Below are 27,093 nucleotides of genomic sequence, written 5' to 3'. Positions count from 1 at the left end.
TTCTTATATGTGATTGTATCAATTTTTGAATTGAATGGAGATCAGAAATTAGAAACAAAGATGAAGGCATATTTGATGATGGTTAACAATTTTGTTATTTCATAGTTTAATAATTTTGCTTCTGAATAATATTTAGATTGATTTTTTGCAGGGTTTAAGAAACTGGTGTTTTTTTATTTTAAGTTGGTTGTATTTGTGTTGCAAGGCTCTGTACACTAAGGTAAGCAGTTTATGTAACATCTCACATTGATCAACGGAGAAAGGGTGATGTGCCTTATATGTACATGCCCACCTCTTCCTGGCACAAGGCCTTTGGGGAGCTTACTGACTTCGGGTTCCATCGGAACTCCGAAGTTAAGCGAGTTCGTGCGAGAGCAATCCCAAGATGGGTGACCTACTGGGAAGTTCTTGTGTGAGTTCCCAGAAACAAAACCGTCAGGGCGTGGTCGAGGTCCAAATCGGACAATATCGTTCTACAACGGAGTCGAAACTAGAATGTGGTGGAGCCCGGGTCGGGATGTGACAATTTGGTATCAAAGCCACTATGTCATGTGGTGCGAGTGTGACGACGAGGATGTCGGGCTCCTAAGGGGGTGGATTGTAACATCATTCCACATCGACCAACTGAGAGGGGGTGGTGTACCTTATATGTACATGCCCACCTCTTCCTAGTACGAGGCTTTTTGGAAGCACACTAGCTTCGGGTTCCATCGGAATTCCGAAGTTAAGCGATTTCGTGCGAGAGTAATCTCAGGATGGGTGATCCGCAGGGAAGTTCTCGTGTGAGTTCCCAGAAACAAAACCGTGAGGGCGTGGTCGGGGCCCAAAGCGGACAACATCGTGCTACGTTGGAGTCAAGGGCGGGATGTGACAATTTAAACTTTTGGAATTGTTAGTTTCAAATTTTTGATGCTTTGTTTATATTTAATGTTATGTATATTGATTTACCTGTTATGTTTTTATTGATTTTTTTTTCCCAATCCTTTTTTGCAGTTGTTTATCGTTAAATTGGCTATAACAATTTGTTTTCAATATGTCTAAAAGATGTATAAACGCATCAACAAGCGATCCTGTAGAGCAGGAAAAACAATTACGACAATGAATATAATATCTTTATCGAACTTCACAATTTAAACATCAGTGTAGTAGTAGCAAACCAACTGTTTTGCAATGTCCTATCAAAGATGTTAATTATGATAAACCACAGCATATTACACCTATTGAAAAAATTGTTCACGACTCTGATGAAAAGGGAAAAAAGGTGGTTGACTTCTCAAATAATCTTGATAACACAACTGAAAAAATCTTTGATCGTGAGAATCGCAATCTTATAAGTAAGGGTCAAGCATTTTTCCAAAAGAATAGAAGTGGTATGTTTTTTATTTTATGTAATTTTTTGTTTTGTTGATATATATCCTTTGCATTTGCTTAATCGTATGTTGTGCTTAAGTTTTATTTTCTTTCGTTTTTTGTGTGTCTTTTTATCCAGGAATTGTCGAAGATTATATGGACTTTGGGGATAAAAATTATAAATGCACTTTCTATGGTGCTTATTTTTGTTAAAAGAGTCTCTCAAACAAAGATCAAAGAAAAATGAACATATTTTACTCTTTGTTGTCAACAAGGAAAAATTGAATTGCCAACTCCAAAGCCAACACCACCTTTTTTAGAATCTTTGCTTGATCCAAATAATGGTTATAAAAGTTTATCATTAAGAGAAAATTTTACAAGTTGGTGATGGATAAATTCATGATAGGGATGATCTAAATGATTCAAATGATACAGACACATTTTTAATTCAAATACCTGAAGATTTAATAATTCGTTTTTCTGGAAATCTAATTGCTTCAATTTTTTTGTCACTTACCCTGATTTTGAAAATTCTTTTGACAATTTTGTATATTTGAGAGAAGGAGTTATTGTCACCCCTCAAAACACAATTGTAACAGATGTGAATAATTATATAATTAATTTGCTACTTGGAGAACAACATTCGTTTTTAAGTTATGATTCTTTGTGTTCTTCAAATGGAAATGTTGAAAATCTTTAAACAATGTATCCTACAGAGTTTTTAAATAAACTTGACTTCAATGGTTTGCCTGCACATAACCTCAATTTAAAAATAGGAATGCCAATTATGTTATTACGAAATTTGAATCGATCTTTTGGTTTGTGTAATGGGACTAGATTAGTTGTTACACAATTATTCAAAAGAATTATAGAAGCTAAAATACTTGCTGGAACCAATATTGGTCAAAAAAATTTCATACCAAAAATCTCTCTTGCAGCAATTGAAAATAAATGGCCTTTTATTTTTAAAAGATGTCAATTTCCAGTGAAACCATGTTATGCAATGACAATTAATAAAAGCCGAAGACAATCTATGAAGCAAGTTGGGTTATATCTTCCTGAACTAGTTTTTACTCATGGTCAATTGTATGTTGCGTTATCTAGAATCACACCTGGAGAAGGTCGAAAAATTTTGCTAGAAAACGGAGAAAATAATTTAAATAACTATACTATAAACATATTATTCAAAGATGTGCTACAAAATTTAAAATCAAGTGCTTAGCTTTATCAATGCATTATGCATTTATGAAATACAAATGCAATTGTATACTTGTGCTTTTGTGAATTTTTACATTCATTACATACAAATGAAATTGTATATTTGTGCTTTTGTGAAATTTTCTTCGCATGTACATATAAATTTAAATTTTACAATCATCTGATTCTTTCATTATATTATTTTGTGCAAAATATTTCACAACTCATCATTCTATAAAATTGTCTAGTTTGTTGTTGTCAAACATTGCGATTAATTTCAATTAGTATGATCACTTCTTTTACAAAATCTTAATTTTATTTTATCTGTCAATGCTTATACCTTATTGACAAATACATATATAAAATTCTATATATATAATTTGGGTAATACTGGTAACAGTATTGACTACATTTTTAATTCTATTACACAGTGAGCAGCATGCTACTCCCTTTTTCCTTTTTTTTTTCGGTTTTTCCGTGGCTGGTTGAGAGCATCAATTTGGCTGCTCCTCATTGCATCACTTAAAGCTATCGAGGGGAGGATTCAGAAGCGACGAGCTCTGAATACATGGCCGATATTGCTTTTGCATAGTACTCCTTTGCTTGAGGTCTCTTGATCTGAAGAGGTCAAGTATGCAATGAGAGAATGTGAGTCACGTTAATTCGTCCATCCATTTGCTATCAATTGTTTGAAACTGAATACTTGCCTTAAATGTCGGAGTGAGCAATCCATTCTCCATTGTGAACGGTTCAAGCACCAGTGTCACGGCTTTTACAAATTCGAAACCTCTCAACTGGAGAAATATTATCGAATTATTTATGAAAACATCCAACATTTATTTTGAACAGCGTGCAAGAAACAGATAGCATTTGGGTAATTTTATTAAATAACTTGCCTGAGCTTCCCTGCCAGCAGCATCCATATCGGCCAATACAGCTGCTCTTGCTCTTGGGTCATTGCATAGTTTCCCTACATCTTCAAACTGCACCCAAACATCACCAGAGAAGTTATTCAGAAGTTAAACTGTTTCCAATTGTTCTGACTTTTTGAGAAGTAACTGAATGAAGATTATCAATTAGTTGTAGGAAATATTGAAAGGCCAAACACTTATTTATGTGCATGAGCAAAAAGGTCAACCAAACGTTACTAGCTCCTCAAGCATGATACTTATCATCTTCATTTTGTTGTACAACTGAATTGTGATACTTTCACCTTAATGCCTTCAGAATCAGCCCATGCTTTCAATGCATCCGGGTCGACTGCGACAATCGCTACCAAAGAAGAATTAAAGCTGTCGCCTACGAATAGCAGCAAATAAGCAGTCAGCAACCCATCATATGAGAGAGAGAGAGAGACTTAGCAGATTCTAAATTCATACCATAAACAAAGCACTGGGCAATAAACTTGCACTTGGCATAGACATTCTCGATTTTCTCTGGAGCTATATACTCTCCCTGTGCCAACTTGAAAATGTTCTTCTTCCTACAAGGGTATACAAAACCTCCAGTTATAAGCTGTCCGCATGCTAAAAGAGGACCAATATGCTCTAAGCACAATAAATCCTGTCATTTCATTTCAATAGATTCTCTCCATACGTGGTGTCGGTCAAATTAACTTTCTCAAGAAAAATAGGCAGGATTTGGGGGCGGGGGATGGGGAAAGTAGAACCATCACAGTTCGTTTAACCCTTAGCATCCAACATATAGGCATTTTAATTGCAAATGCTCAGTGAACATCATTCGTAGACCATGCATTATAAACCCATGCTAGGGCATGTCTGATTCTAATTGTCCAAAGTATGCTGTGCGTCTTTTGCTTTATATGATTGTCAGCAATTGCCTGGGAAATCTTATGAGCCCTAGCATATATATTACTTCACACTATTACCAATTTGAATTTGACAAGGTTACCATATGCGTAGCACAGTTTCAAAATATAAAGCATGACACTGTCCTGATTTGAGCAAAATCAGTGTAAATATATTAGAAGCTATCATTTAGGATGGCATGCTCTCACCTATCAATAATTTTCAGACGACCTCCAGGTAACCACAACCCAATGTCTCCAGTATGAAGCCATCCATCTTCGTCGACCACTTCCCTCCTATCCAGTACAATTATATTATCAGACTAATTTAATATCTGACTGAATGAATAACATTTAAAACAAGTGATAACAGGTAAGTTGAGTACGTCTGCACTTCATCTTTGTGATATCCTTGGAATATAATAGGACCCCTCACACAGATTTCACCACGAGGATATGGTTGATCATCAGATGTATAGTTCATTTCTGGAACATCAACAAGCTTTATTTCTGGAATCAAAAATATGAAAACAAATTTTTAAGGCATTATTAATCTGACACAGATTTCACCACGAATTCAAGCACCATCTTCAGATGTATAGCTCATTTATTGCATGCATTCATATTGAATCAAACATGTGGATAGGAATGCATGCAATCGAAACTACATGTTCAACACACCATTAGGGGAAATATGATTATTAATGCATTATTAAAAGGTCAGATCAGGTCCCCTTTGCCAGATTAATGTTACAATAACCTGACCAAGCCAACTTAGGTTGGACTGCACTAGTTTGTTTTGTCAACAGCCTACATGCGAACATATAATGGAACCAATCATTCCAATAGTTCTGCACAACCAGCTTATCACATCTGAATAACTGTGACGAAAATTATACATCATTGAACTGGTTCAGGCATAATCCCTCCATCTGTGAAGATATATGCTATCGAGAAGTATGAGATCATGCGAGTGCTTAACAATCATTGGAGGAGAAGAAATTGACGCTTGAATAGCACAAGTTTCCACAATCACATTTTTGCCAGCTAACTTAAGTCCGACTCTCAGGACAGTAGAAGGGTCAAAGAATAAAAAGTTCAAATTTTTGGTCCGCATTATTCGAAAAGAACCTAAATGATGCCATCAATTAGGTGCGTTAAACTCAGAGTCAGTGGACAATAACTCACCACAAGCTGGATTAGGAGAGCCAACATGCCCACATACTTTGTCATCCCCATCCATAGCACTAATAACACAAGAAGTCTCAGTCATTCCATACCCTTCAGCCACTTCACCACTAAAGCATCTGGGAATAAATCATCATTAGTTTATAAGCCCGGTAAATGCAAAAGAATAAAAACTATGAAATAAAAACCAACCACATGTGACTCCTTTTGGCATTCGATATGCCTAGAAATGTAAAAGACTTACATCTTCAAAAACTGCATTACATCAGGTGACAAGGGTGAAGCACCTGACGTCATAAAACGAACTCGTCCTCCTAGCTTAGCCTTTATCTTATTGAATACCAATCTATCCCACATGGGGGATGGATTTTTTCCTATAACATGACATCGTGATACAATAAGAAATAGCGAAAAGTACACAATACAAGGAAATAATTGGCACCAAAACAGTTTAGACTCATCACTTGTCAGCTGTGGCTAACAGAATGTTCAAGAAAACCACGAGGCAGGGTCAAGAAAACATTTTTTGTCAATCTCATTTTCAAGCTGCTATATTTCTACATTTATAGAATATCACCTGATTCACTTGTAGTTTTGTTTCTAATTTTCCACAACTAGTTCCTTAAAGCTGCTACATTTCTACTTTAAGTAAAGAATATCACCTGATTCACTTGTAGTTTTGTTTCTATATTTCCACAATTCTAGTTTTCTATTATTTCAAAGTTAAACATGATATATTTTCTACTTGAACGTTGGCACCTAGATTTTACACCTTAAACCATTTCCATAAGATCATACATTTTATTACGTCTGCAAAAAGAAGTTTAACAGTTTAAGCATAAACAATTGTGTGAGACGTAGATTCTCATGTTATAGTGCAAAAAAAATTTAGTGGCAATATGCTTTACCACTTAATAGTGCCTGCTTCTTGGCATTGTAAGCAGCATTAAATAGTCTCTCCCTCAGTACACCGGATGTCTTGACCGCATTTGTAATACTGAACAACTAGAAGATCCGAGTTAATGACTGTTTAACTGTATTAGTTTCTTATTGGTGAACAATCACATAAGCAATTGAATTTTTTTTTTTACCCCGCATATATTCTGTTATACAGCCTAGGAACACTGCTGAAGATGGTAGGTCTTAGAGCTGCCATATCGTCCATTAATTTTAAATTATCCTGCATAGGACAGTTAAATAAACGCTGTAAGGCTTGTCTCTAAAGATACGTAATTAAACCAAAATAAAAAATACAAAAATATAAATAAACCAGCTAGCCTAACGACTCTAACATATAGCACATATTACAACGTGTTGGTCAGCGATTTGTCAATAGGTTCCAATAGGTTTAGATAGATGTTGATGTTTATAAATCAATATTACAATTGCATCAGATTGCTTTAGGAAATTCATCACTTCTAGTAAAGTCTTACATGCTTGAATCCAGTATAATTGAGAATAATTTAATACGGCAACATGCATCTACCCTTCAGTAAAATGCAGACTAATTTTTAACAGGCAGATTGATTCTGGCACAGTTTTTATTGCATTTCAAGAAAACAGATATAGAAAAAGCCTTTACGAAGAAGTAAACCTCTATGACAAATGGACAGGTTTTTGTTTTGGTGGGGAGACAATACCGCAGATTCAAGATATGATGGGAAACTATTAAAAAGGGAAATGTTTAAACAAGTTTCATACCCCTTGGTAGAATCCAACAGCAACTCCAAAGTATGCCGTCATGACCTGGTTAACCCGCTCATAAATGTGTGCCAAAGGAAGATATGATATGTAGCTGTAAAGTACAAGGTAATGTGTATGAAATAAAAAATCTGATAAAAAAAACACTACTGTTTTCTAAGAAGCACACAAAACTACAGATACTCACATGTCGGACGGGTAGAATTTGATAGCAATCGTGGTCCCAGCAACATTTGCAATCAAGTTTCCATGAGTCAATACAGCTCCCTGGCCAAATGTTATTGTTGGTTATAGTGCAATTCTTACAATATATGGGGTATAAATAAGATATGGAAAGTATTTAACATAGTCGTATTTGAGGAGGAGGCAGCCCTAGAATTCTTGTTTCTTCCACAATATCCAACAGTTATAAAAGGAGAACTCAGAACAATATATGAAAACATAGTAGCTAAACCATTTATTGCGGAACACACTTACTTCATCAGAAAGCTAAAAGTTGTAATATACATTTTTTATCGAAAAAAGCTAAAAGTTAATAGTTCTTTCAATCGTACCTTCGGAGTGCCTGTTGTACCACTTGTGTAGCATATTGTTGCAACATCCTCTGGTTTTGGTGGGCAAAAAGGCTGAAGACTACTAGAGCCCTGAAATAATACAATGGATAAGAAGCACATCAATCAAAGTTATATCATCAGTTACTAAGGAGTTTAACTATGATAAGAGTCATAATATCCAAGTGGCAACATGAGCAGATAAAAAACACCTAATGTTCATTAAGTGTGTGAACAGACTATGCATTAAAATATGTGAGAAGAAGACAATGTGTGGTTTAGGACACAGAAAATATCCAATATGCAGCTATGACGAAATGGCTATTTCAGGAGTGTTTATGCTACGGGTTTATGTCTGTGAGTTGATTTTAGCACTGCTCAACGCATTCTTTGTGCTAATGTTTACACAGAAAAACGCATATAATGCTTGGATGTATATCATTTATGCATCCATGAGAAGATCTTTGACAGATATCCTCAGACGTTTCAATGATTTGGTGGATTCATAGGGAATAAAGGAATTACCTGAGACAGCAATTTTGAATATGTTACAACCTTCACTCCAGCCGATGACGGAAGAGATGGCATTTGATCATCCATCCCCCCAACAACCTGAATAATATCGAGGGCAAATGAAGACATTATTTTAAAAGATATATAAACTGTGCAAAGTCAACATCACATTCAACTTTCACTAGTACAAAGATTAATTTAATACTATGAGTTGTATTCTCATACCACAATCAGGCGTACGGTTGGAATATCCGCCAAGAAGCTCAATAACTGCAGTTCCAAATGACAAGAATCAATTGAGAAATTCAGAGCCATGTAATATAACAATATGGAATCTAATCCGCAATTTTCCAATAATTATGCACTCATTTATGATTTATTACTAACAACATGAACAATTTCAGTCTACAAGTTATATAGATTGTATACACTGCAAGGAAAAATACGCCTTAAGATAAAATTGAAACAGTGAGAAATGACACTAAACCATACTTTGACAGTAATTTTGGCCAAACATGAGTTAAATGCCAAGGTGAAAGAAGTCGACACCACATAGTTCAGAAGAAACAGTTTCCAAGCTAGGTTTATATTGTGACTGTTAAGGATTTTCGCCTTTTGTTGAGCTTTTCCTGCTCTTGTTATCTATTCTTTTTCTTTTTTGGATACTTACGATGATATCTAAATTAGTATCTGGTCTATATTCCATACAGCAATTCAACCTGATAAACACTTGCTCAAAACATTTTGTGATGGCATTTACACAAAGATGTATATACTATCATATGGACACTTCCAAAAATATAAAAACAAACATTTAGTTGTCATTTAATACCTAAATATATAAAACTGAGGAAGAAAGAAGGTAACAAGATAAAGTTTTTACAACTCATGAAAATATTGTGAAGTTATAGAGGGTGATAATAACTTAAACTCACACTATTCAATGTTTGAGGCACACAAAAGATAACTTGCATAACAGCATGATTTACAATGTACTTGACAGCATCTGGACCTGCAAAGAATATCATATTCAATTGTAACATCTGAACCATAGACCAAGATTGGAAAAATACAAGCAAAGTAGCACAAACCTAGAGTGTCATACAAAGGAACTGATATATACGAATACGCAGAGCAGGCATGATCAACAATGAGCCACTCAGGTCTGTTAATAAAATACAATCCAATTGAAGATCCCTGTAGTTAAAGACATAAAAGTTTAAAGAGGATTTGATGTAATGTAACATCAGGGAAATCCACTCAGTAGTTTCATGTTTCAAGGAACTAATTACAGAGATAAAGTTCAATGACCAATAAACGAAAGTATATTGGAACCATGGAATTATTAATGAAATTACACCTTTGGTATTCCATTATAAATTAGGCCAGAACCTATTCCTGACCGAGCAGTACCTGCTTCTCCGTATGTCATCCACTTGTAACTTGAAGGCAGAAAAACAAATGAAAATGGGTGAGGCTTCACTGGATGCATGAGCCCAAACAATTGTAATTCACAGGAACTGAGACGTTAATTATATAAAAAGACACTCACTCTCCAACTGTTCCATCAACGCGAATTCGTGTGCCCAAATATTTGTAATCTCGGAAAGTTTCAACTGAATGCCTAATATTGACAAAAGTTAGATGAAGTCATTTAGCAAATTCCAAGGGAACTAAATAACAGTGGTTAGACATACAAATATAGGGCAGATAATTGTAGGAAATTATTGAGCTTAAATGTACTTGTGTAATTTGGCAAAAAGTAGCTGACTCACACAAAATTATCATGCAGTGTACCAATTTCAGGATGATCGGGGAATCTACTAACAAGCTTCATTGGGGAGCGTGCAGATCTGTCACCACAACAACAAAACAAAAATATTGTTCTCACATGACATGAAAAGCCAAGGACCTTGTTGGGGCAGCACAAACGAAAAAAGGGAATATGCCCACCTGTATACATTCCACTTTCCTGTGTCTAATTTCTCTGGAAGCACCACACTGTACCCATGCTCTGTTAAGAATTTAATGATATTAATATATGTATTTGAGCCAATAAGTTAAACATCCTAGACACGTTTCCAGAACAAATTGCTAACCACCTTTACCAGCCTGTTCCCACTTATTCTATAGTCCACCACAAAACAAAGAAACCAAACCTTTCAAAGAATCAAATTTTCATTTCCAATCCCACTTGAAAGCCCTCGATACCCCTCAGAAATTTATCTTTTGAGCAACAAACTTATCCATTATCGCTTTCACAATATCCCACAAAGCAAGATTTATGCAGTGACATATCCCATACATGCTAATGTAAACGGCCAAAGTTTTTCATTATGAAACACATAATGCAAAAGAACTAAACAAGAGAACTAAGATAAAAAAAATAAAAAAAATAAAAAAAAAAGCAAGAGATACAAAACAAAACATAAGGTAATCAATCGAAGAGAAAACAATGCTACCAATTGTAGAAAGGATTTGCCCTGTAAGTACTAAGTCAAACTCCTATTTTTCATATAGTCCAGCTTCTTTGTCATGGTAGTCCTCTTCATTTTACTGATCCAAGTTTTTATATAAGTTCGTATCCAAATCTTCAGTGCTCTTCATCAGCTAGATCAGTCCATTTTTCCCATTAGAGAGAGAACAAAGATCATTGTCAAATGCCTATATGTGCTTGGATGTGGGAGATAGAAAGTGAAGTTTCACAGAAATCAGACCAATGGAAGGACAAAATGATGAACTCCCAAGTATATTTTCCTAACTGTCATACAACGGTCCTTTCAATATTTCCCATAAAGCACTGCCATACCTCCCTCGAATCAAAAGTCCACTCAAAATGGTCTCCTGGATCCCATGGACCAAAATCCCCACAAAAACAAAACATGACGACATCTGAACAAGTATTAATGTCTAACTGAAAAGGACAAAAGAAAAGCAAAAGTAACCTTCAACAACAACAACAACAACAACAACAAAGCCTTTTCCCACTAAGTGGGGTTGGCTATATGAATCCTAGAACGCCATTGCGCTCGGTTTTGTGTCATGTCCTTCGTTAGATCCAAGTACTCTAAGTCTTTTCTTAGGGTCTCTTCCAAAGTTTTCCTAGGTCTTCCTCTACCCCTTCGGCCCTGAACCTCTGTCCCGTGGTCACATCTTCGAACCGGAGCGTCAGTAGGCCTTCTTTGCACATGTCCAAACCACCGTAACCGATTTTCTCTCCTCTTTCCTTCAATTTCGGCTACTCCTACTTTACCTCGGATATCCTCATTCCTAATCTTATCCTTTCTTGTGTGCCCACACATCCAACGAAGCATCCTCATCTCCACTACACCTATGTGTTGATGCTTCACCGCCCAACATTCTATGCCATATAGCATTGCCGGCCTTATTGCCGTCCTATAAAATTTTCCCTTGAGCTTCAGTGGCCTACGACGGTCACACAACACGCCGGATGCACTCTTCCACTTCATCCATCCAGCTTGTATTCTATGGGTGAGATCTCCATCAAATTCTCCGTTCTTTTGCAAGATAGATCCTAGGTAGCGAAAACGGTTGCTCTTTGGTATTTCCTGATCTCCGATCCTCACCCCTAACTCATTTTGGCCTCCGTTTGCACTGAACTTGCACTCCATATATTCTGTCTTTGGTCGGCTTAGGCGAGGACCTTTAGATTCCAACACTTCTCTCCAAAGGTTAAGCTTCGCGTTTACCCCTTCCTGCGTTTCATCTATCAACACTATATCGTTTGCGAAAAGCATACACCAAAGAATATCATCTTAAATATTAAGTTTGTGATCTTCGCTAGATTGCTCCGGTCATTAGTGTGGATAAGTATGTAAATGGATAGAGACAGGAAGCAAACACAAGATGTACGTGGTTCACCCAGATTGGCTACGTCCACGGAGTAAAGGAGTTCTCATTAATTGTGAAGGGTTTACACAGTATATAGGTTCAAGCTCTCCTTTAGTAAGTACAAGTGAATGATTTAGTACAAATGACATTAGGAAATATTATGGAAGAATGATCTCATAATCACGAAACTTTTAAGTACCGAAGTGTGGTATCGTCTTCACTTGCCTTATCTGTCTCATAGGTAGATGTGGCATCTTCTTTGGAAGTACTCTTCCTCCCTCCAGGGGTGGTATCTTTAACTGGTGGAGATGCACAAGGTAATGTATCAATTTTCACTTGACGCTTGTAGTTTCAGGCTTGGTCAAGCGCGATACAAACCATGTAGTAGGAGTCCCCCAAGTCGCCGAGCTAGGGGATGTGCTGAAAAAGGTGACAGACAAGGTAAGCAATCAGAGCTCCAAGCAATCAGTCCCAGATCAGAAGTTTGATTTCGAGTTCCGGCTAATTGTTATCCTTCTCCTTATCTTGCAGGTAGCATGAAGGATAAAGAGAAGAAAAGGAGAAAATGTGATATGAGATATTTTTGCTTTTGAAGAAGTAACTTTCCACAGGCTTATTCTTGAACTGGGCTGGAGGGTTTTCTTGTTTCCGCCAGAGTATAAGGCCGACTGAAGAATTTGAGGGTCAAAACAAGTCCATCAAATCTAGAGTACGTTCGACCCTGCTGATATGGGATACTTTTGCTGTTGACAAAGTAGTGGATGTATCGGCACGTGTTCTGTTGCGCTTGTCTCCACATGCTTCCTTGTATCCTTCTCACTTGCCCTATTTGTTCCTCAGGCAGATGTGGTATATTCTCGGGAAGCATAAGATGTTGAAGATGAGTACTCGAGAGCAATGGGGTTCCAGGCAGTCAGTTCCGGACTGGAAGCTTGATTCCAAGTGCTGACTGATTGCTCTCTTTCTCTTTGTCTTGCAGGTAAGAACAAGGCCAAAGGAAAAGACAGGAAAAAGCATGATATGGGATACTCTTGCTTTTAACCCTGATGATATGAGATATTCTTGCTCTAGTGTAGCTTGTTTGCAGAGGTATTCTCGGGAGGAAAGAAAGCTGAGTATTTCGAGAGGCTTCGTTGGGAGTGCCCTCTCAGATATGAGGAAGGGTTGAGCATTTTTGCAGGTCTGCCTGTCCGTTGAGGATGGAGGTCGACATATATAGGAGTCTCCCTAACAAGGAGTAATACTATTCTTTTACCCTGCTTGGTTATAGCACGGTAGTGGGAGCTGCCAGCTTCACGTGTTTTAACTCTGTCAGAGCACTTTGAAAAAGTGGTCTGTGGTATCTGGAAAGCTGATGTTACGTGTGAAGATTACAGACAAGCTTTATCCAAGGAGATCTGGCTCTCGAAGTTGAGAAAGCGGTGTGAGGATTACAGACAAGCTTTATCTAAGGGGCTCTCGAAGTTGAGAAAGCGGTGCCTCTTCGGTTTTCGAACAAGCAATCCTGTCGTGGATTTGTCTCTCGAGATTCGGAGAACGGTGCCTCTTCGATTTTTGAGAAAGCAATCCTGCTAGGAGTCTGGCTCTCGAGATTCGAAGAGCGGTGTCTCGTCGCTTTTTGAGAAAGTAATCATGTTGGGAGTCTGGCTCTCGAGATTCGGAGGACGGTGCCTCTTCGATCTTGAAGCAAGCAATCTTGTTGGGAGTGTTTTCTCGAATGTGAGTAAAGGTTAGGCCTGTTTGCTAGTGTACCTTGTCACGGAGCACAGAGGTTGATCCACAGGGACTTTCCAATTATCCAGCAATGGTCCTGTTCCTTTACCCTTGTGGGTAATAATATGGTAGCTAGACCTTCAAAATTTATGTGTCTAAACTTTGTTAGTGCTATTTCTTTGCTATTTTTTTACCCTTCTTGGTCATAGCGATGTAATGGGAGCTGCAAGCTTCGCGTGTCTAAAGTTTGTCAAAGATTTTTGGCAAAGTTATCTGTGGTACCCGTGAGCTGATGTTGCGTGTGCAAAGTGAATGATTGAACAGTAACATTCACGTGCTTTCTACTTCACTAGAACTCTTCGACAGAATGCCCGTAATTTCCGCAAAGTTAAGTGTGCATGTGACAGGTGCTGACAAGGCTGAAAAAGCAGGTGCCTCTTCGATTTCTGATATCGGCCCTCATGGTCTCTGAGCAGCCCAGCTTTTGAGAAAGCAAGCGCCTCTTCGATTTCTGCGATCGACCTTCGTGGTCTTTGAGCAACCCAGCTTTTGAGAAAGTAAACGCCTCTTCGATTCCTGAGATCAGCCCTCGTGGTCTCTGAGCAGCCCAGCTTTTGAGAAAGCAAACGCCTTTTCGATTTCTGAGTAGGCGCCTCTTCGATTTCTGAAGCTCTATCGAGTGCGGATTTTTATAGAGGCTGGTATTAAGTTCCAAAGCACACTTGAATCTCCACCAGTAGAAGCTCACTTCTTGCATTTCTAAGATCTTGATTTGTCCGACCTTTTTTCTCTTCAACACCTTTGAAAATGTCTGGCCCCTCCGACCGTCGTTTTGACTTGAACCTTGTTGAAGAGGCAGTCACGCCTTCTCCAGACAACATATGGCACCCATCCTTCTTATCCCCTACTGGTCCTCTTACCGTTGGGGATTCCGTGATAAAGAATGATATGACCGCTGCGGTGGTGGCCAGGAACCTTCTCACTCCCAAAGATAACAGACTACTTTTCAAACGGTCTGATGAGTTGGCTGTTAAGGATTCTCTGGCTCTTAGTGTTCAGTGTGCAGGTTCTGTGTCTAATATGGCCCAACGCCTATTTGCTCGAACCCGCCAAGTTGAATCATTGGCGGCTGAAGTGATGAGTCTTAAACAGGAGATTAGAGGGCTCAAGCATGAGAATAAACAGTTGCACCGGCTCGCTCATGACTATGCTACAAACATGAAGAGGAAGCTTGACCAGATGAAGAAATCTGATGGTCAGATTTTACATGATCATCAGAGGTTTGTGGGTTTGTTCCAAAGGCATTTATTGCCTTCGTCTTCTGGGGCTGTACCGCGTAATGAAGCTCCAAATGATCAACCTCCGATGCCTCCTCCTTCTAGGGTGATGTCCAGTACTGAGGCTCCGAATGATCCCCCTCCGGTGCGTTGTCTTTCTGGGGCTCTGCCGACTGCTGAGACTGCTCCTAAGCAACCTTTGTGAAGGCTTCCTCATGTTTGTTTATTTTGACTCGTGTATATGTACATATTTGTAACTTCTTAGAGATATCAATAAATAAGTTTTGTTTCAAGTTTATCTTACATTGCCGGTCCCAAGCCCGGATAAAGGAGGAGGGGGAGGGCGTCAGGTAGTCGACAGCCGGCACTCCACAGTTACGTCGAATCCTTATGACAAAAAGTAACCTTCAAAGTCCAAAAATTATTAGCGAACAAAAAACACGAATTGCAATCCAGCAGCACACTTGCATTTGACATTTATGATTTGAAAGAGGGATTCTTGAGCATTTGAATTGCACCCCGTTTCAAAATGATCAATTTCACATGCAAATTTCGACAGAAAGGAAAAGAAACATAAGACCTTAAGAGCACAAAAACTAGTACTTTTAAAAACAAAGAAACCCATTAACAAAAAAGAATTCAAATCCAAATCTCTAAATCGAGACGCAACATTAACTGTCTAACGGGTTTCTAAATCAATGAATTGGAACTGCTGAAATCATACAAAGAATCACCCTTTACTGAAAAAACAATTCGAAACTGTATGATCCTCAACTGAAGTCGAAACGTATGATCAAACAATCTAAAACCAGAGGTATCAAAACTCTTATCTGATTCTCAATGCCCGAAATATGTAATTTTGCTTCTTTTCTTTAACTGTATCCAGCTCTTGGAAGCTCAAAAGTCCCCCAAAATCAAGACACCACAAAATCTAGGGGCATTAATGCCACCTTAAATTATTCCATAGCTTTTTCCTTTGCAATAACTTCCTTCACAACAAAGCTTCGAGCTTCGCGTGCATACTACGCGATCAAAATTCAAAACCAAAATTGAGCTGGAAAAATAATAAGCCCAGAGAGAGGGCGCACCGGAAAAGAACTCGCCGGCGGTGGTGGGATTGGGCCGGAGAGGGGACTCGGAGTCGACGCCGGTGGCGAGGTGGCGGTTGATTGCTTTAAGGCGACGCTGAGCTGCCGCTGGATCCATCGGAAGGAGCGTTGGGACGTTCGTCTTAGCTTCCAATGAGCAGATCAGAGCAGAAGAAAGTGGATTGGCGTCGTGAGCCATTAAATCTTTTAGCTGCTTCTTGTGTTTTTATCCAGTGAGGTCAGCTTTTCGTGAGCACTTAACTTTCTATTTGTTTCTCGAGAATATTACCCCGGGATTCGAAACAACAAGGGCACGGCTCCCAACCATCGCGATCAGGAAGAGATCGAGGTGTGCGAGTGACAATGACATGAGTACGGACAGAAATTAGAAATAATGCAAGGAAAATGATTAATAATAAAGGCAATTGTTATTAGCATTTCAAATTTTTTATTCTACACTCCTTACAAGTGTAATTTTATTTCTAATTATAGAAAGTTTATAGTACAAAATGAGATGAGGTATTCATCAATTCCCTCCTTGAACTTGTGACCATTGGCCAATTTCCCCCCTCAACTTTAATTTTGGCCAATTTCCCTCATCAACTTTCATAATTAGTCAATTTCCCCCCTCAACTTTAATTTGGCCAATTTCCCTCATCAACTCTCATAATTAGTCAATTTGCACCCTACTGTTAATTTTTTTTTAATTTTCCATCTATTCTTTTTTTTTTTCTTTCAATCTTTCTAATAACTTCCAACAAAGTACTAAAATTAACATAAACTCACCTGCATAATATAGGGTAAAATGTACAAAAACATAATACAATTAGTATGTGATATGGGTTGATTATAAGAACAAGTTATGAATCGGGTTTAAAGCATGTAGAAGAAGAAATAATAATCATAAACTCATGGATCAGACCTATTTCAATCAAATGGGTTATTCTTAATAAGGAGTCGAAAGTTATGAATTGACTAGTCATTTTTGTACTAAAGTTCGATTCTCCGCAATTTACTTGAACTTAGCTTTCACTTTTATAAAGAAAATTGTATTCACATACAAAAATGTACACATCAATCCTTTTCGTTATCAATTTTGTATAGTAAAAAATCAAATAAAATTACTCCATACTGATTTATTATGACTAATAATACTATCTATGATAAATTATAAAATTCTAAATTTTAATCTGTCTGTAATAGGATAAAGACATAGGAAAATGATTAACATACATCTTATTTAGTTTCTTACACACACTTGTTTAATTATGATCAAATTAAAAAATTAACAATAGGGTGCAAATTGACTAATTATGAGAGTTGAGGGAGAAAATTGGCCAAATTAAAGTTGAGGGGGGAAATTGACTAATTATGAGAGTTGAGGGGGGAAATTGGCCAAAATTAAAGTTGATGGGGGAAATTAGCCAATAGTCACAAGTTCAGGGGGGAAATTGATGAATACCTCTAATATTAAACCTAGCAATTTCATACTTGACACGTAAACGACACAAAAATTACTGGTTTCGGATCGACCGATAACTAATCGAATAGTTATCAAGTCACATGATAATAACCCGTTAATAAAGAGTCCTTAACAAATTTACACGAGAATGACATGCGAGTAAACTATTTCAACATGTTAAGAAAAATATTATTTTGATGATTTTAATTTTTTTAAACTACTTAAAAAAATACTATAAAATACAATAGCCATATAGTATATTAAAATATGTATTATCATATTATTATTCTTTATAAATTTATAAATTTTAAGTTTTATTTATTTTTATAGTATACTATATATAGGCAAACAGTGAGATTAAAAAAATTATAAAACACGTCAAAAAAATTATCAAGTAATTTAAAAATACCAAACACATTAAAAATATAATAATTAACTTACAAGTGTAAAAATATGAAAAAATATGCAAGTGCTCGTGATTACATTTTGTACACTTTGAGGATGGGTACATCTTCGTTTGAATTTTTAGAAGGCTAAATAGCCAAAATGGTCCCTGAGATTTGCATAACTCATCACTTTGGTCCCTAACATTTCAAATCGATAAAATGGTCCTTGAGATTGTCCCCCATCCATCATTTTGGTCATTCCGTTAAAAACTCTGGAGTTCTTGGCCTGAAGTTTAGACAATTTTCAAAACTTCGTAACTCAATCATTTCTTAACTAAATTCGACCCATAATATATCAAAATGAAGATAGGAAAGTGTAGAATAAGATTATTCCTATTTAGAAGCCCAATGGCTGCCAGAGATAGCCGGAAAATAGTCTTAAAGTTGACTGCTCCGAAGGAAAACTGGAAAACTTGCCGGAAACTAAGTAAACTTTAAACGTTCATAACTTCTTCAATACTCAACGAAATCAAGTGATTCAAAATGAAAATCATACTTCTCGACGAAATAAAGAGAATGGTACCTTTTTAGATGGCTAACTCGCCGTGGTTTGACTGGAAAATGGCTCGAAAGTGACTATCTTAGTCTCAAGTTAGCCATTTTCCAGCCAAACCATGTCAATTTAGCCTTTTACAAAGATACCATTCTCTTCATCTCATCGAGAAGTATGATTTTTGTTTTTGAATCACTTGATTTCGTTGAGTATTGAAGAAGTTATGAACATTTAAAGTTTACCAGTTTCCGGCGAGTTTTCTAGTTTTCCCTTCGACCAGTCAACTTTGAGGCTATTTTCTAACCATCTCCGGCATCCATTGTGCTTCCAAGTTGTATAATCTTATTCTAAACTTTTCTATCTTCATTTTGATATATTATAGGTCGAATTTGGTTAAGAAACGATTGAGTTATGAAGCTTTGAAAATTACCCAAACTTCCGGCCAAGAGCTCCGGGACACTTAACGGAGTTTTTAACGGAAAGACCAAAATGATGGATGATGGACAATCTCAAAGACCACTTTTATCGATTTGAAATGTTAAGGACTAAAGTGATGAGTTATGCAAATCTCAGAGACTATTTTGGCTATTTAGCCTTTTTAGAACCATACAAACCCTCATGAATAGTCTTTTTAAGAGAGTTCAAAATAAACTAATATCATTTCTCTTTCTGATTGATGAAATTTGAAGGGTTTTACTTTAAAAAAAAGTGCAAGGTTTCCTCAACCTTAAAACGCAACTCCTTTCATTTTGCATATCCTTGAACATTTGTATTTTGTAGTAATGTACCAACGTTTTTTTATTAGACTCTTATTTTGGGGTATGTAATACTTAAAAGATAAATGTTGTTTTTAACTTTTGAAGTAATATTTATGTGACAATGTCTTATACATATACAAATTTAGTATTATGTTTTTCAAATTTTTTGGGTCAAATTATATTTTTCATTTTCATTATTTATTGATTTAAAATATATTTTCTTTAACAGGTAAGCGGTCGGGTCATATTACCTGATAATATTAACGGAGTCGATTTCGGGTCGGGTCATATTACTCTTTGACTTTAATGGATGTTACATGACACAACCCGTTACGATATCGAGTATGTCACAAAAATGACACAAACACGAAAAACACGACACGAATGCCAAGTCTAAATAATATGTTGAATTTTGTGTTGAAAAAATACGAATTTTGAAATGTCTTTTTATTTTGCGCCGGCCGTCGGCCGTTCTGATTTTTTATGCCTTCTACGTTGCCGGATGGCTTCATGATAGCGGTCATATGTTGGGACCCCACAAATTTAAAGTTGGATTCCTTCTGAATTTTAGTATGCTTCAACTACACTATATGAATTCTTGTGTAGCATGTATTTTAAAAGAGAGACCGATACAAAATGATATAGTACGCATCAGTGTTTAGTGTGCGCTGATATTTTTGGCAAGCTAAATTCTTCGTGGCACGTTTTGAGTTTTATTCATTCGGTACATGTCAAACGATGGAGCATAATAAATGAAAAGAATATGGAGAGTGCTTGAAAGCAAGATCCTAGCATCCCCTAACCTACCAACATTCACGTTTTCACCACATGTAGTCGGTGGGTAACTCTTGTCATGCTTGGAAATATTCTCGTGTCCACGGACTGAAATTGTGACAAGAGAGCATCTCTCCATTCACCATTGTGCGAGGCCGATGGATTAGGAGGCCCAAACCGTTATATCATTATGTTGTCTAAAATCTCCTTCAACAATAGACAGATAAAATACGAACATAGAGCACAGGATATAAGAAAAACGTTGTAGCCATTTTGTCATTAATATGTACGTTACCACTCCGAAATGCGTACTCCTAGTTAAGTTACAAAACATTCAAAACTAATATTTTTAAGCCTTCAAGAGGTTCAAGAGGATAGCAGTCGCGAGACACGATAAGTATCATATCTTGGCGCTTCTCCTCGTCTCCTCACACCATACCTCTGTAAAAGTCGTGTATGTTTTCCCCGATCCGAATTTTATACACAGAAACTAGCGTAGCAACATGCTCCATCCATCTAGAAGAGTTCCATCAACTGCTGAGCAACGGCTGCATCAACAATTAACACAAATTAAAACTATATATACGCAATTGAAAATGCAGCTCGGTAGGCCTCGGCTGCGATGACAAAAGCATGTATGCGTACCTTGAAGAATATCTGGTGTAGCTTGGAATTCCTGCCATATATTTTTATAAGAATCAAGATCCAAATTTAGAAACTTTGCAGCAAGGTAGGCAGCTCCTGCCGCAATATGATGCGGTTTGAACTGGAGCCACAGAGAACTCCGAAGCCTGAAAAATAAAATGAAAAAAACAAAATCAGTTCCTGAAAGTATGAGACCGAGCCACCACCATGGGATAGGAGAGGCAGAAAGGCACATCATCAAACCAAACCATCTGGGGCAACAGTAGAAAGACCAGGCAATTCTCAGTGCAATGTAGCATATTTTTCACATCACATTGATAGAACGTACGTCAGCAACATATAGCATAAAAAATTGGTAGCAAAACGACATCAAATCAGGCATGAAATAACAAGTCAATTTCTTACCAACTACAAAAGCAGCAAGTCAGGTAGAATATTTTCCACAATGTCTGCAGGATGGCTGATAAGAGTACCAAAACTATAGCAAATATGATACACCCCATCTAGAGACACCAAAATTCCCAGGCCCCAATCTGCTGCACGGCTATTTTACTCGAATACATGATTCATATTAGAAAGCAAAAGCAGGACATTGCAAACAATTAAACTTCTGAAAGCAAATCCACAATCTTCTGATCAATGGCTGGATCTGGACAGACTTGCCAACACATGCATTGATGCTCATTGAGCATGCACAATAACCCAACTACTAAGTTCCCGACGAGAATCATCGACCACACCCATGTTGCAGGCATGATATGAAGCTGAATTGCCATCTATAGTCTGTTCCAGATAGTATACATATGTACATCTGAGTTATAATACGTATACTTTTCTCATATCATCAACTACTGAAGCAAAACTTTGGTGAGACCTTGGAATACAAAAAATGGTGAATGCCCCCTACAACAACTCGGGATTCTAACAATGGTAGGAATTTTCAAGCAACTACAGGGATGGATGCCATCAATTCTTCTGGGGTACTTTATAGAGAAAAAGATGTTTCCTCCAGAGTCTAGTCTCACTGTGATTTTACCTTTTTAATCACCTAGCAGGAAGTTATATCAACATTAAGGTTTCAGAATAAATAAATAATGAGACGGAGAACAGAAAAGCACGTTCAAAACATAAGTACATGTATCTTAAGTTATTAGGACTCCTCTACTCTTTTCAAAAGATTTCCGGGTTGTAGTTAGCAACATAATCTTACAACACTTGTACCATGATTTGGGTAGCCTTTCCCCCACACCAAAAACATCCCTGGATGTAACCAAGAGAGATATAAAAAGTCTATGCCAATATCTTCTTCACTAATATATGATTTTTTTTCAATTAGCTGGTGAGGCAATATTCCGCTGTGTACTTCTGTGTAAAACAAAGTCGTCTAACAGAAGGACCAGGAGTCCATAGTGCCAGTAATAAAAATAATAAATTATTCATCACAAATAACAACAATAGTGGCATTAAGATCAAACTGATCTTTACAAATAAATGAAGATACGGTTACAATATATAAAACATATTTCACAAAAATAACAAATTTTGACAAAGAATATTCAAGAAAACCTTTTTTTCCTTTTTTTTCCAGAACAAATAACTAACAAAATCCATCGCTTGAACAAACGTTCAAACAAAGTTTAAAATTGAGAAAACTCAAAGAAGATAAAATACATTTTTAAAGCAAAAATAGCGCACACTAACTGTGAAGTGGCCTCAAATTTATTAAAAACTGTAAAAACAATTACACGGGAGTTGGGACTAGAAAATTGACATTATCTGATACCAAGTATATGGAAGCAAATAGTTCTGAGTCAAGGTTTTGACCCAGATAAATATCTGGGCAGGTTCCAGATCCAGACAAATCATTACCTGAGAAATATATGTTAAACCAAAAAGATTATGATACGAAAATCATGTAAAATGATATGGCATTCAAATGACTTTCAAAATTTTGTTATATTTCCTGAGCTCCTATTCCCAATCTTGGAAAATAAGTTGCATCTCAATGCCAATTAATGAGGAAAACTGTCAGTGCCAATTTCCCTCATTTTCATTTCACACGTGTTGCATTAAATCTCTCTCCTTTTATTCTTTAGGGAGACGGGGTAGATGAATGGCAGGTACTATACAAAATGCTAATGTCGCCCATTCCATTCTGTGATGGAAAAACGGATACAACATTGAAAACTTTCAAGACATCTACGTCAGGCAAATACCTACACAAGTTCCTGAGACTCATGCATCAGTGACCACAGTTCTATGACAATTTGCAACTTTTTGGGCCAGGGTTTAAACTTCCATCAGAAAGAGTTTGGTAGAAACTGAAATCAGACTGCAAGCCCTGATACTCAAAACTGATATATCATACTTTTAAACCTAAAGCAACCCCTAGATATCAGGTTAACCCCTCGTTGTTATCAGGAACTAGAAAAAGTAATTGGAGGATTCATAAAACGGCAATGGGGACGGGAAGGACTACCAATCACAATATGAAAATCCTAGCCTAGTCAATGGTTTTCCTCCAAAACCAAGCACACAAAAAGCCTGTCTTACAAACTGTATTTTTGCAAGCAAGACATGACTCTTTCTTAATAAATTCCCCACCAGTAAGTTGAAGATGTGAAAATGGCTATGGAGGCTAATTGGCTATATTCAATAGCCAATGACCAAGATGATGGAGGAATATTATGGTAAATTCATCCACAAAATATCGGCAGTTCAACTTCAGAAGTAAAACAAAAGTTCCATGAACAGCAAATCAATCCGCCAGCTAAGAATATCATACAGGCGATCAACTCTAATCTTGTGTAGATCCTGCAATTATATGCATGCCAAAAGAATTAATATTTCAAAATACTACTAGAGTAGATGCTGTAAACAAGAAAATTACAAAGACAGGCATCAAGCATCAGAGTTTTGGAGAAGAGGAAGAAAACCAGTGTTTATCCTCTGCCGCAGCCATAGCCACGCCCAAACATCAACAAAATCTGAAATTCTGATGATACCCCCCCCCCCCCCCCCCCCTCCCTTCCCTTTAACAACCACAGTGAATCTTAATAACACAATTTTCAGGAAGGCATGCAAGGTAAACTGAGTAGAAAAAAGCAAGACAAACATGTCAATAATGATCAAGTACAAACATTCAGTGAAATGTAGGCAAAATGCTGAACCCTCTGATTGATGAGCTTACCCTTCACTGACCAAGCTTAAGGACAGATTCACCAGAACAGTTTGTGAGAGACCTAATTTGTTAAGAATAGACGTAAGTGGTGCATATGGATGCTGCACACCAAGTTCAAAATTTAGAGTGGTCAGTATCATTTGCTCAGCCTCAGTCACCCGTTCCCGATACTGCTCAAACCAGTCCTGTTTAACAACCAACAGATGTCAGAATGCTAGAAAGTGTCCAGTGAATGGAAAAATCTTAAAAAGTTTGTTTCATGCTCTACATGATGTACTGAATAGCATGAAATAGGAAAAAATATCGGATGCAGGAAAAGTCATCTGAATTTAAAAAAAAAAAAAGGAAAAGCCAAGCAATGGTTTTTTTCATGTAAACGAAAAGAAAAATGTTATGGCATTTGTTTATGTAATAATGTTTATATTGACAGATAAACTGTATGAAGATTGTTTTAATTCTGAATGTTTTCAAGAGAACAGATCATATCATAGAGGGTCAGAAGAACAGCAAAGACACTCACAATGGGGAGCATATAGGACAAGAAACTGATATCCTGCTTATGGGAAATCTCAGAAGACATTCTCAACACAGTATTCAAAGGGCGTGGTGTCTCCTCGGACTTTGCAGCTAGGAAAAGAGCGGCAGTAGCAATCAACTGGAAAAGAAACGAAATAGTCATAAATATTATTACCAGATGGAGTGACACAGTAAACCAACAACACACATAATACATAAAGCTGTAGGAAATTTAAAACAGCACGTTATGGAGAAAAGAAACATAGGTTAATGAGTTATATTAAGAAAACATAAAAATAAAAGGGAAAAGACTTTGAACACAACAAATGATTGATTACCTTAAATGCTAAAATACTGATCATATGAGAAATATAATTTATGGTATCTAAGATAAAGGACACCTTAATAACATCAAAAGATGCTATGAATTTAAAAATAAGTACAATACTCACAAATCTATCATGGCAAGCGTGTGATCGCCGGGAAAAAAACCGATGGCAGAGAACCATTGCTGTAGCGATAGTAGTCTGGGGCCTGGAAGAGACATGATTCAGTTCATAAATTACATAATTCTTAAAAAAAGAGAAGAAAACATTGAAACTGAAAGTCAACTAGCAAAGTGTTAAAAATACCATAACAACTAGTTCTGGACAAAACCAGTTCAACAATGCAAGGAAACAAATGTAAAATGAAAACATAACAAAGATACACCTAGAAAAGAAAGAAGCTTACAAGTCAAGCCGCAATCCAAGATTCTGAAGGTAAGAACAATATGAGTAGCGCAAGTGTGCTTCACGTACTGAATCTATACCATCTTTTCTAGACGGGGAGCATCTCTCTATCTCATCCCTTGACATAAAGGGCAGTTCATCCTCATCTAATTTTGAGCGGTCACGTTTACCAGTAGTAGATGCAGAGGCATCACCGTTGGATCTTGCATAAGGAAGATAATTATTGCAGGTAGACGAGACAAACTCATATGTGTTGGGTGATCTTGCATAAGGAAGATAATTATTGCAGGTAGACGAGACAAACTCATATGTGTTGGGTGGCAGATAATGTCTCCCACCATCACCCCAAGTAGAATCTGAAAATTTTCTCCTCTTAAACGATGGTGCACTGTCAGGCTTGAAATAATTAGAATTATCAGCATGCTCCTTATAACCACCCATGTAATTCTGGAAATTGGGGAAATTGTTATAATTCTTAGCAAAGCTACTGGTCCGGCTCCTGTTCCAGTTGTTGTTGTTCCTGTGGTTGAAGTTGTGGAAGTTTTTGAAGTCATTTCTACCAAGGGTGGGCCAATACTCTTCACCAGTGGTGCCCCCTTGTGAGCGATAGTTACGTGCAAAAGACATTACTCCTGCCAAGTTAAAAACAACAAATAAAAAAGTGAACAAACCAACAGAGAAAAGTCCTGAGAAACTGCAAAACTAAATTTAACAAAAACCAAACAACGCATGGAAGATTACGAAAAATATACACTGGTTAAACATTTCTTTAACAAAATCACAAGGAAAAGTATGTTATCGTAATGCATTTTCGATGGTTCTACTCGATCTAAATTCATATAATCAACAACTCAAAAACATAAGAACCTCTAAATTATCACAAGAACCAACCTGCTTCTAAATTCAACCAATTTCAAATTTTGAAACCTCAATTAAATCTCTGACATCCAGCAAACAGAATTTACGATTCGCCTACTTCCAAATTATCTTTCACACATGCATGTAACCATAGATACGTGAAATAAATACAAAATTGAATAACCTATAAATTTCAGATCCTCCTATGGCTCTGCCCTTAAAATTAAACAAATTCAATTTAAAAAAAAAAACGATAAATGAAAGCAGATCATTGCAGAAAGTAAAGTAATTTGAACCTAAAACCGAATAATTGACCAACTATAGTCTATGGATGTCCGATTGCACAGAAATTGGCAGATTGAAACGATGAAAACCTTACAACTACAAAACGGCGACGTCAAGAACAATCGCAATCGTGAAATATAAGAGCGATTACCTGATCGGCAGCGATGGCGATCTGATCACACGGTTGGATGCGATCGTACGCGAGGTGATTAGGGTTTGGGAGGAAGAAAGCGTAAGGAGGATGCCAAGTTTAACCCCAAACCGAAAGCAAGGAGCATTTTATATTGGAACTTTAACGAAACCACCCGTACTGTTCACTTTAACGAAAAACCACATTTTTTACACTAAAAAGTCAATCATAGTACTATTCATTTTACCCTTTATTTTGTCCTTATCATTAAAACTCAAAGTTTTCAAGTCATTTTCATTAGTTTTCCTTTTTATATTTTGTAATTTGGTGAGGTAATGCAAGGTCAGCAACAAACAATCCAATCCATGCTGTAACCCGCTTAGGAAACTTGTATCTCTCTAGATTTAATTTTTTTTTTTTAACTACAAACAATATTATTTATACTAATTGGTTAGTAATAATGTGGTTCAAATTCTTCTTTGACGAGAATTGAACTTAAGACATTTCCCTTACAAGTGAAGAGGAATATCACTAGATCGTAGTACTAAGTGATCAGATTTAATTTTAAGAAAAAGTA

The 27,093-nt window shown here is 36.9% G+C and overlaps 2 protein-coding genes across 7 annotated transcripts; both read right to left on the bottom strand.

Moving 5' to 3' along the window:
• Window positions 1–2,795: 2,795 nt before the first annotated feature.
• On the bottom strand, window positions 2,796–16,564 carry LOC126606632 (long chain acyl-CoA synthetase 6, peroxisomal-like). Of its 2 annotated transcripts, none has more exons than XM_050274014.1 (23): window positions 16,238–16,564; window positions 10,261–10,321; window positions 10,083–10,160; window positions 9,860–9,931; window positions 9,668–9,749; window positions 9,399–9,504; window positions 9,243–9,319; window positions 8,533–8,577; window positions 8,320–8,406; window positions 7,798–7,887; window positions 7,431–7,510; window positions 7,244–7,337; window positions 6,634–6,722; window positions 6,451–6,539; window positions 5,787–5,916; window positions 5,543–5,652; window positions 4,741–4,864; window positions 4,565–4,651; window positions 3,927–4,030; window positions 3,761–3,846; window positions 3,444–3,530; window positions 3,255–3,341; window positions 2,796–3,165 (listed from the first exon to the last, which is right to left on the bottom strand). In XM_050274014.1, the coding sequence occupies exons 1-23, from the start codon at window positions 16,434–16,436 to the stop codon at window positions 3,076–3,078; spliced, it is 2,154 nt and encodes a 717-aa protein (XP_050129971.1). In that variant the 5' UTR covers window positions 16,437–16,564; the 3' UTR covers window positions 2,796–3,075. The 2 variants fall into 2 exon arrangements, with proteins under 2 accessions (XP_050129971.1, XP_050129970.1); XM_050274013.1 differs by having other exon boundaries at window positions 5,543–5,661; window positions 16,238–16,562.
• Window positions 16,565–20,421: 3,857 nt separating this feature from the next.
• Window positions 20,422–26,672, bottom strand: LOC126608016 (cyclin-T1-4-like). Of its 5 annotated transcripts, XM_050275761.1 has the most exons (8): window positions 26,476–26,652; window positions 25,533–25,875; window positions 25,245–25,472; window positions 24,965–25,046; window positions 24,517–24,651; window positions 24,006–24,181; window positions 20,816–20,961; window positions 20,422–20,718 (listed from the first exon to the last, which is right to left on the bottom strand). In XM_050275761.1, the coding sequence occupies exons 2-8, from the start codon at window positions 25,868–25,870 to the stop codon at window positions 20,687–20,689; spliced, it is 1,137 nt and encodes a 378-aa protein (XP_050131718.1). In that variant the 5' UTR covers window positions 25,871–25,875; window positions 26,476–26,652; the 3' UTR covers window positions 20,422–20,686. The 5 variants fall into 5 exon arrangements, with proteins under 5 accessions (XP_050131718.1, XP_050131716.1, XP_050131713.1 ...); XM_050275759.1 differs by having other exon boundaries at window positions 25,245–25,875; window positions 26,538–26,672; XM_050275756.1 differs by having other exon boundaries at window positions 25,245–25,875; window positions 26,476–26,655.
• Window positions 26,673–27,093: the final 421 nt, after the last annotated feature.

The sequence above is a fragment of the Malus sylvestris genome, chromosome 16 (genome assembly GCF_916048215.2).
Source record: "Malus sylvestris chromosome 16, drMalSylv7.2, whole genome shotgun sequence".
Taxonomy (NCBI): Eukaryota; Viridiplantae; Streptophyta; class Magnoliopsida; order Rosales; family Rosaceae; genus Malus; species Malus sylvestris.
The sequence above is the reverse complement of the archived record's forward strand: the minus strand, read 5'-3'. Positions and strand labels throughout refer to the sequence as shown.